Raw genomic sequence first — 15,513 nt, 5'->3', positions numbered from 1 at the left:
TATCTATGATATAAAAGTGAAATTGTTTTTTCTTTCAAATTTTCGATTATTAAAATATTCATCTTGAAATGAAGATGAATATTTTAAAAGGTAATCAAAACAAAATGGAAAATAAAGAATAAGCAAACGTAATGACCCTGTTTAAATATCATAATTTTTTCAAATTGGAAAAACAAAAAAAAAAGAAGCAGCGAACTTGAAGCAAAATAAAAAATAAGCGAACGAAAAAGAAATGGCATAAATAACCCTGTTTAAATGTTAAAACTTCTTTAAAAAATCGGAAAAACAAAAAAAAACAGCAAACATGATTGAAAAAAAAAAAAAAGCGAACATAAAAATGGCATAAATAATCTGTTTCAATATTAAAACTTTAAAAACCAAAAAAAAAAAAAAAAAAAATATATATATATATATATATCTGATATCTAGGCTCGAACGTGCAATCTGAAGATAACGACGCTGCCACTATAACGAATGGTCTATGATCGCGTGAGCGAAGTTAGGTCGTTTTTTTTATATTTAAACTAATTCAAGAAGGAACGTTTTTTGCACATGCGTGTTTGGCTAAATTGTCGTGAAGGAACGATTTTTTTCTAACCCCTCTCTGTAGAAAAGTGTCCAGTTGAGGGTGAAGAAATTAATGTTTTTAGCCAATTTTTTTTATATTTGTTGTCCAAAGGGTCGAGCTTCAAAACGATACTGATTTCGTGAAAATCCGTCACCTCTGTGGAAAGTTTTAGGTAAACATACATACATATATTTAAATGGATCTTTGCCCTTCATATTATAGATAAATAGCAATACATATTAAAAACAATTTCACCTTCGTCTGGTCTTTCTAACCATTAAATCTTAAATTGTTATCAAGTGTTTAAAACAGTGAATTACTTTTTATTACACATGCGTTCGACAGATGCCAAAAAATTGTAATCAGACAAACGTCATTTGACTTAATTCCAAACGTCTCAAGACATGCCACAGATTATCACCATGATGGCATATAAGGGGGGGGGGGGAGAAGAAAAAAGATAAAAGAACTGTCCAATTTCTTGAAGATTAATTTTTTACTATTCAAAAATTTGAAAGAAAAAATATTTTATTTTTAATAAATAGCAATATTTATAAAAACAATTTCACACTTGTCTCGTTTTTCTAACCATTAAATCTTAAATTATTATCGTGTGTTTCAAACAGCGAATTATTTTTTTATTTCCATATTTGTCCATCAATTTTTCATTTATTTTTATAACAGTCTGGAATATAACACTTGTGCCCTCTTGGCGTAAATACCTCCAACCCGACAAGCAGTAAAATCCCATTCTTTCACCATAGGTTATCTCTAGATGCCAGAACACCTTCTACTCTAATAGTTTCTACCCTTGAACTGCTAGACTTTGGAATTCCCTCCCAGTTTTCTACTTTTTTGATTGTACTGGCATAAAAAAGTTTAAATGTAATGTGAACAGACATCTCGCTGCTCCACTCACTCCATAACATCCCTGTAGATATGGTCCCAAATAACATGCCCTTATGTGCAAGTGGCACTTTGCCTTGTTTCGGGTGAATAAGAATAAAAAAATAAATTCATAAATAACGAAATTAACTATTTGGAGTTCACAAACACTGAATGACGCTGGTGTCAAACCAACGTAGCAGAGAAGATTATCTTCCTTCTAATATAAACACGTCACGCAGTCTTGTTGTTTGTAGACTCAGAATAGTAATTTTATTTTTATTAAAGTTCTACTCACTTATTTTTATGAATTCAACGAGCATTTAGGTAAAAATGCACTTCCGTATAAATAATAGAATCTGTTAAAAAATATTGCAAACAAATATGACATCTATAAGAATATGGTGCATTTCAGCATTAGTGAGAGTAAGCTTAGTGGTAAAACTTCACACTTCCAACACTGGGGTCCTGGTTTTGAATCTCACTAGGTTCAGCCATGCTGAGGAGTTGTAAACGATGAAACACATCTCTATGGATTAAAATTTATATATATATATATATATATATATATATATATATATATATATATATATATATATATAAAAGAGTAGGTAGTAGTTTGCTTGAAGCATTGTTGGTAAAGAAATATATATATATATATATATTTTTTTTTAAAGCCAAAAACAATGCGGAGGAAGACCGGAAAAGATGAAGTAAAACAGAAAAACAAGCAGATGTAGACGAGTATGGTTGAGTAGAGGAGTGTCTAACCTTTATTTGACTATCATTCTTCACTTCAATGTATAATTATTTATAACCAAGTTGCTGGTATGTCCGGTGTATGTAAAGTAATTATACATTGAAGTGAAGAATGATAGTCAAATAAAGGTTAGACACTCCTCTACTCAACCATACTCGTCTACATCTGCTTGTTTTTCTTTTTTACTTCATCGTTTCCGGTCTTCCTCCGCATTGTTTTCAGCTTTGAAAAAAAAATATATATATATATATATTCAGAAAGTGAGAGATTATATAATTATTTCCACAGCCAAACATCGCAGCACACAAGAGTCAGTTTGTTGGCTGTCATGGTTCTTGTGTGCTGCAATATATATATATATATATATATATATATATATATATAAGGAACTTTTCTTTTCTTTTTTTTTTTTTTACATAGGCGTCACCACTTATCAAGGCCGATAGGCCACTCAAGGATAAGGGTTAAAGAGTGTAGAGTAGTCAAAAGGACAATATAGTAATCGATAGTACTGGAAGTTCGGTAAATTTGCTAACTTAAGTGGAACGGCTCATTAGGAACTTGTTCACGTTGGACTTGAAGACAACCATATTATAGACAGCTGGAAAGCAGGAAAACGGAAGACAATTCCACAGGCGTGCAGTTCTAAGAAAGAAGCTTTGATCATGGAATCTATGTTTAGGTTTAGGCACAGATAAAGAGTGTGGAAAATTATTGATAATGTTTTCAGCTAGTCTAGTGTTCCTTGTGAAAGTTTGGCGAGGGGGGACCATAGATTGAAGCTCAGTCGAACACTTTCCATGAAAATAATGATAAAGCAGAGACAAACTTGCAACATCTCTTCTGTGAGATAGAGGTTGCAGCGAAGAGAAAAGGACATCTCCCACCAGGCCATAAAGTCTATTTTGAACCCTATCAAGGCAGGACAAGTCTTTTCTAGCAGCTCCTGCCCATATGTGGCAACAGTATTCCATCCTTGGACGTATCTGGCTCTTATATAGATAGAGAATTGCATCAGCAGTGAGATATCTACTGGAGCGGTAGAAGGATCCCACCATTTTTCCAGCGGCCTTGGCAACAGATTTGATGTACGTATTCCATTTAAGATCAGGAGTAAAGGTCAAGCCCAGAAGCCTGTCAAAACTTGAGTCCTCCCCAAGACGAGAGTCATTCATTTTAATTGATGCCAGATGGGGATCAGAACGTTGATGATGTAAAGATAGAAGCTTGGTTTTAGATGCATTAAAAGTAACCAGCCACTCCTTTCCCCATTGTACAACGTGATCAAGATCAGAGGAGAGAGAATCAGAGAGAACTTGGTCGTTTACTGTCTTAGATGTGCTACCATAGATGGTAGTGTCGTCAGCAAAACTGTCTACGAATGATGTAAGGATGTGATTTGGAAGATCATTAATGTAGATCAGGAAAAGAGTTGGGGCCAGGATGAACCCCTGAGGGACTCCAGCATTTATACTGTGAGCTTCTGATTTTTGTCCATCAACTACTACTCTTATGAACCTATCAGAGAGAAATGATTTAATAATTGAGAAGACATTTCCAGCTATACCATAGCTAGAGATCTTGTGAAGTAAATCTTTATGCCATACCCTATCAAAGGCCTTTGATATGTCAAGAGCAATTGCCCTAGAAAGGTTGCCTCTGTCGAGAGATTCGCTAATCCTATGAGATATAACTGTAAGCACATCTGCTGTAGATCTAGCAGAACGGAAACCATATTGTGTGTCACTAAGAAGGTTATTTTTGCTGAGATGGTTGATTACTTCTCTATTTAACACAGATTCCAGCAACTTACTCATGATGCACAGGAGACTTATTGGCCTGTACTGAGAGGGGGATGAACGATCACCTGAATTCTTAAATGCAGGGCATACTGATGAGATTTTCCAGGGTGATGGGAAGCAATTCTCCTTAAGACAACGTTTAAACAGTTTTGTAAGTATGGGTGCTAGTTCTGGTTGAAGTTTTTTGAGTACTATAATTGGAATACCGTCAGGGCCGGTTGCTTTACTGGAATCAAGGTTTTTGATTAGCTTGGCAACATCACATACAGATATTTGTATATCACATAGTGTGTTTTCTGATTCAGGAGGAAATATTGGGGGTTGGCGGCGTTGGTCGCAAAGGGTAGAATTGGCTGCAAAGTTCTTGGTAAAGAGTTTGGCTTTGTCTGATGCTGACGAGATTAACTCAGGTCCATTGATGATAGTTGGGATAGAGCACACGCTTCTGTTCAGGATTCTGTTTGCAATTTGCCAAAACTGGTGGGAACCAAGCCACTGCTCAGCTACTTTGGATTTGACGGACTGAGCATACAACTCTCTTGCGTTCTTTATTACTTTCTTACAATGGTTGCTGGCAGTCCTGAAAGCGGCTTTAGTTTCCATACATCTATTACGTTGGAAGCAGTGGAAAAAGTGATTTCTGTGCGTAATAGCAGCAGCACATTCTGGAGAAAACCATGGCTGGCTGTTAGGTTTTTGCTGGAACTTTTTCGAGGGTATGAAATTGTCTATACCTACAATTAACCATTCTGTCAGGTCTGATACTATAGACGACACATCCTTTTTAAACATGGAACGCAGAGGAAGATCCGATATAAATGTACGGAAACTATCCCAGTCAGCCATAGTGTATCGATATATTGTACGATGGAGAGGTACGTCTGAGGACTTATTACATTTCATTTTTATCTTAATTGATACAACTGAGTGGTCGGAAGATCCAAGAGACAGAACGGAAACTGAACATAGTTCAGGGCAAATTTAAACTCTAAAAATTAGAATTCACAACGATTCATTATTCAACAAGGAATACAAATTGAAAAACTATTAAATTTTTCTTATTCTATGGAAGAAAATAGCAAAATAATATTCAAGCTATAATTTTACTGGTTAGCACATAAATTGAAAACTACAAATAAGAAAAGCTCCAACTTGCATACCTTGTCGAATAATAAATTGTTGTAAATTCTAATTTATAGTTTAAATTGAATTCCTTATATCAATGCTCTAACTCTATCTTTTAGTTATAAATATTAGTATTAATATTTATACTCACTTTAAGTGTACAGAATTATTCAATTTGTAAATTTGAAAAAATTATTGAATATATATATCTTTATTGGAACCGTAAAATTCTAAAATAATGAAGAATAATGAATATGGTCCATTTCTTCATTATGTCCACACACACACACACACACATATATATATACACACACTCACACTCACATACACTAGAAGATGTACCCAGTGTTGCCCGGTATTAAACGTAATGTTAAATTCTTAAAAAACAAAAAAATGGAAAGAAACTTAGACATATGCATACGAGTATTATGTTTTTCTAAACAGTTCGCTTTTTGTATTAAAAAAAGAAATATTCAAGCTGAAATTGAAACCAAAACCTAAAGACAGCGAGTCAAATATGATAACCATTAAGCCAGCTTGACAAAAAACTTAAAAAGGGTTTTCAAACCTACTTATTCTTAACATAAGGAATCTGTCATGTGAACAATTCACGCATGCGCATTCATGAAACATTTAACAAACAGATAAAAATCCAATGGCCCCACTCACGTACCAATGTTTTAATTTTGACCCCTTAGCAGCCCTTTTTTTCGGGATGAAAACCGATTAAAGTTTTCCACATATCTGAATACTCCATATACTAACTTTCAAGTCTGTAGATCAAACATTTGTTGAGTATGTAAGGTTGACAGTGTCCTCACACACACATTCTCATTTATATATATATATATATCTTTATTAGAATTGCAAAATTTTAAAATAATGAAAAAGAAATTAACCATATTCGGATGTTATAAAATAAATAAGTCGATTAAAAAAATAAAATCACAAATTGTAATGGAATCCAAAGCACTTTTCGTCAGACAAACTTTTCAAGAATATATATCTGAATGTTTTTTTTTTTCCTGTAGAAATACTTATACGAACCTTACTCGTGCCTTTCTTAAAGACGAATTAACCTTTTATTCCGATGTGCTTTTGAGCCTACAGAATAAGCATCACTTGGCTTGGTCTTCTGCTTGGAAAACGTTGTCACCTTTCGATAAATTATGATTTTCTAAGCTAAAATGCTAAGTGCCGTCACTCTAACAATCAAAACTTTACAAATTTTTAAAACTTTTTGATTAAAAATAAATTTAGCAAGCCTTCTTTCTCTGATAAACATATATTTAATTTGTCGAAATTTGAATTGTCTGACGTTGACATGTTCATGTTGTCTAGGGGTCTTGAATTTTGCGCCCCCCACCCCTCGCAAGATTGATGTTACTCAAACTCTTAGCGAATTTGAGATTTTATTTTCTCAAATAAAAAGTCATGGGTCCGGTGACAATTTAAATCAGGTTAAGTCTCGTTTGACTGAACTTGCCAATACATTTATTCAGTGCAATATTTCTTCTCTACATTTTATTTGGCAAAGAAATCATCTTACTGCTGCAAAGCAATTAAAATGTAATCATGACATTTACATTTCTCGCCCAGACAAAGGCGCAGGAGTTGTTATTCTCGACCGCCAAGAATATGTTGACAAAATGCTTTCTATTTTAAACAACAATATTAAATTTGTTTGTTTGGGTTCCCTGGATGACACTCCTTCCACTGAGACAAAATTACAAAACAACTCCTCCGATGGCATTTATGCCATCGGAGGAGTTGTTTTGTAATTTTGTTTGTAAGTTTTTGTCCAAGGAAGTATATAATACTATACGACCAGTACGCTCACAGCATCCCAAAATTTATGGATTGCCTAAAGTACACAAGGTGGATACTCCATTGAGACCAATCTTGTCAATGGTAGGCTTGGCCCAACACAATCTGGCTAAATGGTTGGTTGTAATTCTTGAACCAGTTTATTCTTTTTATTCAATATATTGTACCCCGACTCTTTTATTTTGCTTCGACAACTAAGGAGTTTCCTCTTACTGTTAACTCATGTTACCTGGTCTCTTTTGACATTAATAATTTATTTACTATTGTCCCTTTTGACTAGGTTATCAATATTTGTGCCGATTTTCTATATAGAGGTCCTGGCCCCATCTCCTCTTTTCCTGAAGAGAGGTTTGTTAAACTTATGGAACTTGCTACCAAGTCCATTTCCTTCAGTTTCAACAACGTTATGTATCGCAAGGTTGATGGTATATTGATGGACTCTCCCCTTGAACCAACTCTAGCCAATATTTTTGTTGGCTTTTTGGAGCAGTTGTTGTTTAATAAGTGCTCAAGACCAGCCTTTTATATGCCTTACGTTGACGACACATTTTCTTGTTTCGCTATGCATGACGAAGCTACGTCTTTCTTTAAATTATTAAATGATTTACACCATTTAATTAAAAAATATCATATAACTTTAATTTAACTTGAAAATACTATTTAAAACAGCGTGCTCAAATAAGCGTTTGAAACTGTCAAACTGATACTGATATGTTTTCATTTTAAATGATATTTAAGAGTGAACATAAAGGGAGGTAATTCCTTTTTCACTGGCATGATGCTTCCCAGCGACACTAAATTTGTTTTTTTTGTTTTATTGGTACTTGTACAGTTTAATCAAGACATTAAAAAAACGAAAATATCGAAAAAAGGTTATAGTGCACATATCCGATTTGGAACAAAGTTCTCAGAAAAAATATTTCATTTAATTTCATCAAGTAGTTTTTTTTTACAGCGAAAAAAACAATTTGTTATGATACCAAGCAAAAGGTTTTATTTTTAGAAAGAAAAGCTAGTATTAAAGATGGGGAGGGAGTGTTAGCGCTTTAACTGGAGTTATCTCCCCATGGTGTGTTAAAAAAATTCCATAATGGCTGACATTTACGTGCTCTCATAAGAACGTATTTTTCCGCTGTAAAAAAAAAAACTACTCGATCAAATTAAATTAAATTTTTTTTTCAGAGATCTTCAGTCCATAACAGATACGTACAATATAACCTTTTTTCGATATTTTCATTTTTTAATGTCTTGATTAAACTGTACAAGTACCATTTCATTAAACTCAAATGTTTATTAGCCATTTGGAATATTCCACTTTCCTTTTAAGGGATAGTCAGCATGACAATGGCTGAAGCGAATACGGATATCGATATATAGATATTATTTGAATTCTTCAGACTTTCCAAGTTCGACAAGATACACCTGAAGACGGTGGTTACATCGAGCGAAACATTGTGCAAATAACAACAAAGATGAGAAAAGTAGTCCGAGGAATCCAAATAATATGTATATGAGATTCATATAAAAAAAACGTGCGGACGGATGAACGGACAAGTGTGAATTTACAGGTCCACCCTCCTTTTGTTGAGGGACCAAAAAAAATGTTTAACAAGGGAAAGAAAAGTCGGACAACTTACAATGTAATCTTTTCTACCCTGATGAGACTCAATATGCCGTTTAAGTTTATAGGCTGTCGTAAATGCCCAGTCACAGCCAGGCTGATTGCACTGTAAAGAAAACAAAAACAATTACAATTACAATATATACAAAATGGAACAAATAAAGCAGGGAATGGACCAGACAATTTTGAAGAACACATGCCATAATAGTATTTATAGAAGAGATTGAGACTAGCAACATCACACATCTGTGAGGGAGATGTTACAGAGAAGAAAACATAGGACCAATAAAATCAAAGATACGTTTTTGAATCTTATCAAGAATTCTCAAATGGGAGAGAGATTTACCAGCCCAAAATGTGACAACAATATGCCATACAAGATCTGTTAGTAGATTGGTAAAAATAGTCGGAAATGTGTATCATCTTTGTTTGATTAATGGGTCAAATGGTTAGAGAAAGTTGAAATTGTACAATTCATCCCCAAGCTTTGTGATTAACCTTTCTTTTTTATGGTTTTACCGGCAATGTCACTTTGTTTATTCCCAGCCCTGTGAACAAAATGAACCATTTATTTAATACTATTTTAACCAGCATTAACAAAAACAGTAATACATGATTCATGCATATCAGGTGAAAAGTAAACCTATGATATAAGCCTTAACCATAAGTGTCTCTTCACGAGGGAAGAGAGAACAAAAAAATATCAAACGCGGCAGCACGGTCTTGAACAATTTCATCTACGTGACCCAACACGATCCCAAACAACGCCATCGATTCGAACCCGAACACCTCTGTTGATTCAATACAACACGATCCCGAACAACATCGTCGATTTGAATCTGAACACCTGCGACAATTCAATACGACACAATCCCAAACACCACCGTAGATTTGAATCCAAATACCTCCAACGATTCAACACGACACTATCCCTAACACTGTCGATTTGAATCTGAACACCTCCGACGATTTGACACAATACAACACGATCCCAAACAACTCCCCATTGATTCAAACCTAAACACCTCAAATCAAACGATTTGACACAATCCCGAACAACTTCATTGATTCGAATCCAAACACCTCCATCCCAAACCATACTGTCGATTCATATCTGAACTCTTCCGACAATTCAACACAATACTATCTCAAACAACACCGTCGATTCGAATTTGAACACCTCCGACGATTCAACACGACACAATACCGAACAACTTCATTGATTCAACACAACATGATCCCGAACAACACTTTCGATTTGAATCCGAACACCTCTGACGATTCAACACGACACTATCCCGAACAACTTCATTGATTCAAACCCAAACACCTCCAATGATTTCGCATAACACGATCCCGAACAATTTCATTGACTTGAACCTGTACACCTTCAACGATTCGACACAACACGATCCCGAACAACACCACAGTCGATTTGATCTGACACTATCCTGAACAACACAGCCGCTTCAAATCTGAACACTGCCAACGATTCAACACGATTCTGAACGCAATGACTCAACATGACACGTTACCAGAGCACCTTGGGAGTTACTCGCCGAAGTACTGTTATCAGCTTTTTTATAGCCTTTGGATGAACTCATTTTTGCCATAGGTAGGCCTGACTTAGACATTGGAATACAATTCTTGAGTGCTTCTGCGCATGCTTGTCACAGTAAGCATTTGGCAAATCATACAGGTACACTCAACTTGAAAAGCATGTTACTGCTAAGTAGTATGTAACAGAAAAAGTATTTCGGTACTTGTTAAGTAATAGTGGACAAATCGATTTTTTAAATATATTGTTTTAAGCAAAAACAATATTACATACTTAATTGCTGAAAATAATAATATATCCAAAAATTACGAAAATTCATTGAGTAGGACAATTGCTATTGTGGTTTTAGTAAAAAAACGCCTATCACTCTCAACAACAAATATTGCAGCCATGACACAAGTAATCTAAAATATTCGTTTCACTGTTATCTCCCCTGTGTATAGCCTCCTACTGCCTACTTTATAATATCTAAGAAAAATGCACTTTTACCCAATTTTCCGTAAAAATTACTTTTAACTAGAAATAAATTTCTACTCAATGATTTTTCGTAATTTTTAGATATATTATTATTTTTCAGCATGACAAGCAAGTACGCAATATTGCTTTTTGCTTAAAACAACACATTTAAAAAAAAATCAATCTGTCAACTCTTAACAAGCACCAGTATTTTCTTTCTATTTTTTTTTTTTTTTTTTGTGAAGATAGTCACAGATGTTAAACTTACCCGGAAAGGTCGTTCCCCTGTATGTCTCATCAAATGTATCTTGAGTTTCGACAATTTCTTAAATACCTGCTCGCAGCCAGCCTGCGAACATGGCCACTCCTTCTTCAGAGAAGATGGCTGAAAAACAAACAAAATTTTTAAAAAATGCAGAAGTTGTTTAATTAGAATTTCTCAAGCAAGAAGGAAAAATAAAAGTTGATTTGGAGTGCAGACAGCTCTTCTTTCTCGCACCTCGACTACCACTTCATACATAATGCATATGTATACGAGCACAAGAACATTTTCATTTTCAGCATTTGGATTTTTGCTTTCATATAAAAACAAGCCGAGCATGCAGGGACCCCCTCCACAAGTGAAAGAATTATTTTCACCATGATTAATGTTTGTGCAAATTTTTTTTTAAATCCAAGATGTGGTTATTGAGAAACAAATGAATGGATGAATGATTTGGAGGCAATTTTACCCCTATAATGCTCCCTAGGTGGAGGGGGGGGGAAACCAAAGTTATCCTGAAAAATCTATTCTGGCAAAGATTTACATTCACTGTGATTAATGTTTGTGCAAAATTTTTTAAATTCCAAGGTGTGATTATTGAGAAAAGTACAAACAGACGAATGGACAAACAGGAATGAATTAACTAGGTCCAATCCGTCCTTAGTTGAGGGACTAACAACGTTTTAGAGAATATTCGGCTTAGTGGTTAGCAATATGGACTACTAACCTGAGTATGCCAGGTTCAAATGCAGTTCCTTTTACAGAAATACTTTTACTTAGGATGTTGGCAACCTTCACATAGTCCGTCCTGTAAACATTTTACTTCACCCTGTCAATATCATCCCAGTGACTTCATTCAATTCAAAGTGAACCTTTTCTCATACGTGTCATCACCGCCCCAACCTTGTAATACTTGCAAATGCTAGATAAGGGACCGGACAAAAGTCTACTGAACAAAACCCAACTGGACAAAAGCTGAGATCATAAAATAAATAGTTAAAAAAATTAAAAAATACTTTTTATATTCTACCTTTGATTTAATTATCAATAATGGTTGATATTATTTTTGGGACAAAAATATTTTATTGGACATTAAAATTTAATTATCAATAATGGTTGATATTATTTTTGGGACAAAAATATTTTATTGGGCATTTAAAATATTTTTTCGAACATCTATAAATATAAAAGCGAAAATGTATGTATGTATGTATGTTCGCTTTTCCTCGATGTCCACGAAAGGCTTCTTTCAAACAAGCGCTTGCTCGCTTCACAACTTTTTAAAACTTTTATATATCATCTATAAATTGTAATATCTACAAATTATCCACGGAGCTCGCCTCTCTATTTAATTTTATTGACTTTCAAACCTTAATTATTCCACATTTCCCGCATCGGCACGCGTTACATTCGCTTTTCGGTATAAAAAAAGCGAACCTCAACTCTAATCATAGGCCCAGAGCCAGTTTGGTTCGTCTTCGCTCCTCCTAATAAACAGGGAGCGGCTTTTTAAAAACATTTATTCAAAACTGTCCCGCACAAAATAATTGCTGAATACCTACGCCATCACGTCAATCAAAAACGCGCACCTGTTTTTATTTAAAACACTTTACTATTTTCCAACTGTGCGTCATCAACGCTTCGGCTTTTTTTCATATACTCCGAAAAACACCCAGGCAATGCCAGGTACCCCTCGCTAGTTGTAAATAAACTGCATTCTTCTAAAGTGTACCTAATGAATTTAGGTAAAGTTTCAACTTTTGTTTTGTTTATTTTACGAAAAAAAAAAAAAAAAAAACATTTACATTATATTTTTATGTTATTATGATCTATAGATTTTAATCTTACTAATTGTTTAAAAACAGTATTTATCAGTAGTATGAGCAAAGGAAACTTAAGTTTTCATAAAATACAAAGAATCGTTTTTGGAATCGGAAATTAGGCTCATATTTTTCCAATTCCAATTCTGATACTCCCAAAGGTTCTGATTTTTCTGATTTCTAATTCCGATTAATTGTCTCAACACTAATACATACAATTAACAAAACTGATGGTAGCGCCCCTATTCTACATAGTAAAATTTATGGATGCTTATATTTCATATAAAAAAAATACTACATACAAACCGACAAAAAAATATGAACAAACATTAAATTCTTAGTATAATAAAATATTGAAAGGCAATACGAAAAGTTTTATTGCTTTGCTTTTAGTATAAAAAAGTCAAATTACAGACATACACTTTAGAAAAAGACTTTTCTATCATTTTTATTTGAACATTTTTTTCAAAGCTAATGACTTTAGTAATCTTGTCTTCTATAAAGAGCATTAATAAATTGTTAAGTCTCTCTTGTAAGACTGTAGAGATCAAGTATGTTTGATTTAGTTTCAACTTTGGAAAACTTCTTTCCTCTAATGGAGTTATAGTTGGGATAGTTAATTAACACTCAAAGCAAATAAAATGTGAAGAAATACTGAAATATATTGTTTTTTTGTTTTTTTTATCAATATTGACATAATTTACGGTGAATTCATCATACATAATAAATTAATATTATGAGGAAGAATATCTTATTCTTCATTTTATGTTTTTAGTAGTATTTTAGATAATAAAAATGGCCCATCAAACCCCTTTAAGTATGGAGCCTAGTTTGATCAAAATTTGATCTAAAAACCAGCTCATATTATAATTAAGTGAAAAATAAATTAAGGAAAGCAAATTAAAGCACTTTTTTCCACTAAAAGTCTTTGTATCAAGTATACAAGTTTTTTTGTTTTTGTTTTTTTTTGGGGGGGGGGGGTAAATTTAGGAGGAATATTAAAAAAAAATGGTTACTTTTTGTTCTTGAAGTAAGAATCCCATGTGGCTCGAATGACGTGCCGAATTATCACACGAATAGAGAATCAGCAGAAGCAGTTGTCATGCTTTGTCCTACATTTGCCGTGCCTTAATTTGTCGTACATAATTAGTGAAACGTGTGATGGAGACATCAAAAGAACAATAAGAAAAAGATATCAATTGAAATGGAAAACCCCTACAACTTACCTCTGACGGAGAATCGGATTTGCTATCAGTATCATCACTAACTTCTTCTTTTACATCGGTCATCCACTGCTGATCAGACTGGTTAAAAAGAGAGTAGAAAATTTAAAAAAAAAAAAAAAAGAAAAATAATATTATGGTTAAAAACAAGAAACATATATCTATTAAAATCATCCACCACAAAAAGATGTCCGATTAATGTTTCAAAAAATGTCAATTATTTGAATGAATACATCAATAGACTCCTGACATCTCAGTAAATTTCTAGAATCAAACAATAATTTTCATGTTTTGTTTCTTTGAATTTTAAATTTTACTTATGATACAATAAAAAATGTCGACATGTTTGCCTGTATTAAAATATGGTAGCACAAGTCACTCAGAAATTGTGAAAATAGTAAACAATTTGTGCTGATATACAACACCCATAATTTGTGTAATATAAATAACTAGCAGGACTCATGTACCAGCAATGCCCAGTGGAAATACAATCTACTACCAGAAGAGATTATCAACTTATGATTATCTAGTGCATTATTTTATGCAAATCACGTAAATTACTGACTATGGATAAACAGCAAAAAAAAAATATTAACACAGAGATGGTAGCGGTATCTAGAGGTAGCCACTGTCGGCTCTGGAAAATTGCGAGCGCTGGCAACAGTGACCAAAATGAAATCAACTGGCTTCCAGTGTTGTGCATTGCCTGGCAGTGGCAGCTAGCAGAATCCACTGGCTGTCATTTATCAATATCAGCTTAAATTTAACTGCTCTAAAATGAAACTGGCAAGCACTGGTGTGTTGGAGTGTTTTGAGGTGTTTTGTGGGCACAGGCTGCCTCTATAACAATCTGTCATTGTCTGTTATGACCATTGTCTGCGTCCATTGGACTGCTCCAAAAAGAAATTGCCTGTCTTCAATTGTTGGTACTGTCATCCAGTGGCGGTCATGACTTATTGGGAGAGGGGTTAGTGCTCTTTGAAAGTAGTTACTAGCACTTTGAGGCGCTGGCAGGCATTTTTGGGCAATGTTGTCAAGTGTCAGTAAATAGCGGCACTGACAGATGCAGTGTTATGTTTCAATCCTGTGTAAACCCTATTCTTTGTTCTACTCAATACCGATTTGCTGCATTAATGTAGATATATATCGCAGCATGTTTTGTACTTATGTAGAATACGAATCATGCTATATTTTACATATGATATTCAAGTAAAAATAAACATGCATACAGTAGTTGTTGTTTATTAAATTGTTAGGTGCCTCCCACGTTAAGACTGCGTCTATAAATAAAAACATTTCAGCACGGTCTGTATTCTGCATAAAGTACCCATTTGTTAACTGATTAGAGCATGAAGGCGATCCAGCATTTTAACTGATTCTAATCGGCAATAACTTAAATCGGAAGTAGATGGTGATAAACTAATTTGCGTTCTAGTCCGTAACAGTTCCAACTTGCTTCTTTTAAGCATTAACTGTAAGAAGAATATAGACATTTATTTACTTATATGAATGTAAATTTTGTATTACACAAAAATACCTAAAGATATTGTGTTTTGTTGCGAATAACAAAGTTATTTTTGTTGTTTTTTAAAGAATATGTTTATGT

General features: G+C 33.9%; 1 protein-coding gene across 1 annotated transcript in view; it reads right to left on the bottom strand.

Annotated features, from left to right (window-relative positions):
- The window catches only part of LOC145239885 (uncharacterized), a 99,774-nt gene that overhangs the window by 37,959 nt on the left and 46,302 nt on the right, over positions 1-15,513 (bottom strand). The window contains exons 3-5 of the mRNA XM_080103501.1: positions 13,911-13,988; positions 10,871-10,987; positions 8,605-8,694 (exon numbers count right to left, since the gene is read on the bottom strand). Coding sequence (XP_079959627.1) covers positions 8,605-8,694; positions 10,871-10,987; positions 13,911-13,988 — 285 coding nt within the window. The remainder of the gene's footprint in view (positions 1-8,604; positions 8,695-10,870; positions 10,988-13,910; positions 13,989-15,513) is intronic.

The sequence above is a fragment of the Euprymna scolopes genome, chromosome 19 (genome assembly GCF_053919585.1).
Source record: "Euprymna scolopes isolate OS-2025 chromosome 19, ASM5391958v1, whole genome shotgun sequence".
NCBI lineage: Eukaryota > Metazoa > Mollusca > Cephalopoda > Sepiida > Sepiolidae > Euprymna > Euprymna scolopes.
Note: the sequence above shows the minus strand (reverse complement) of the source record. Positions and strands in the feature narration are given on the sequence as shown.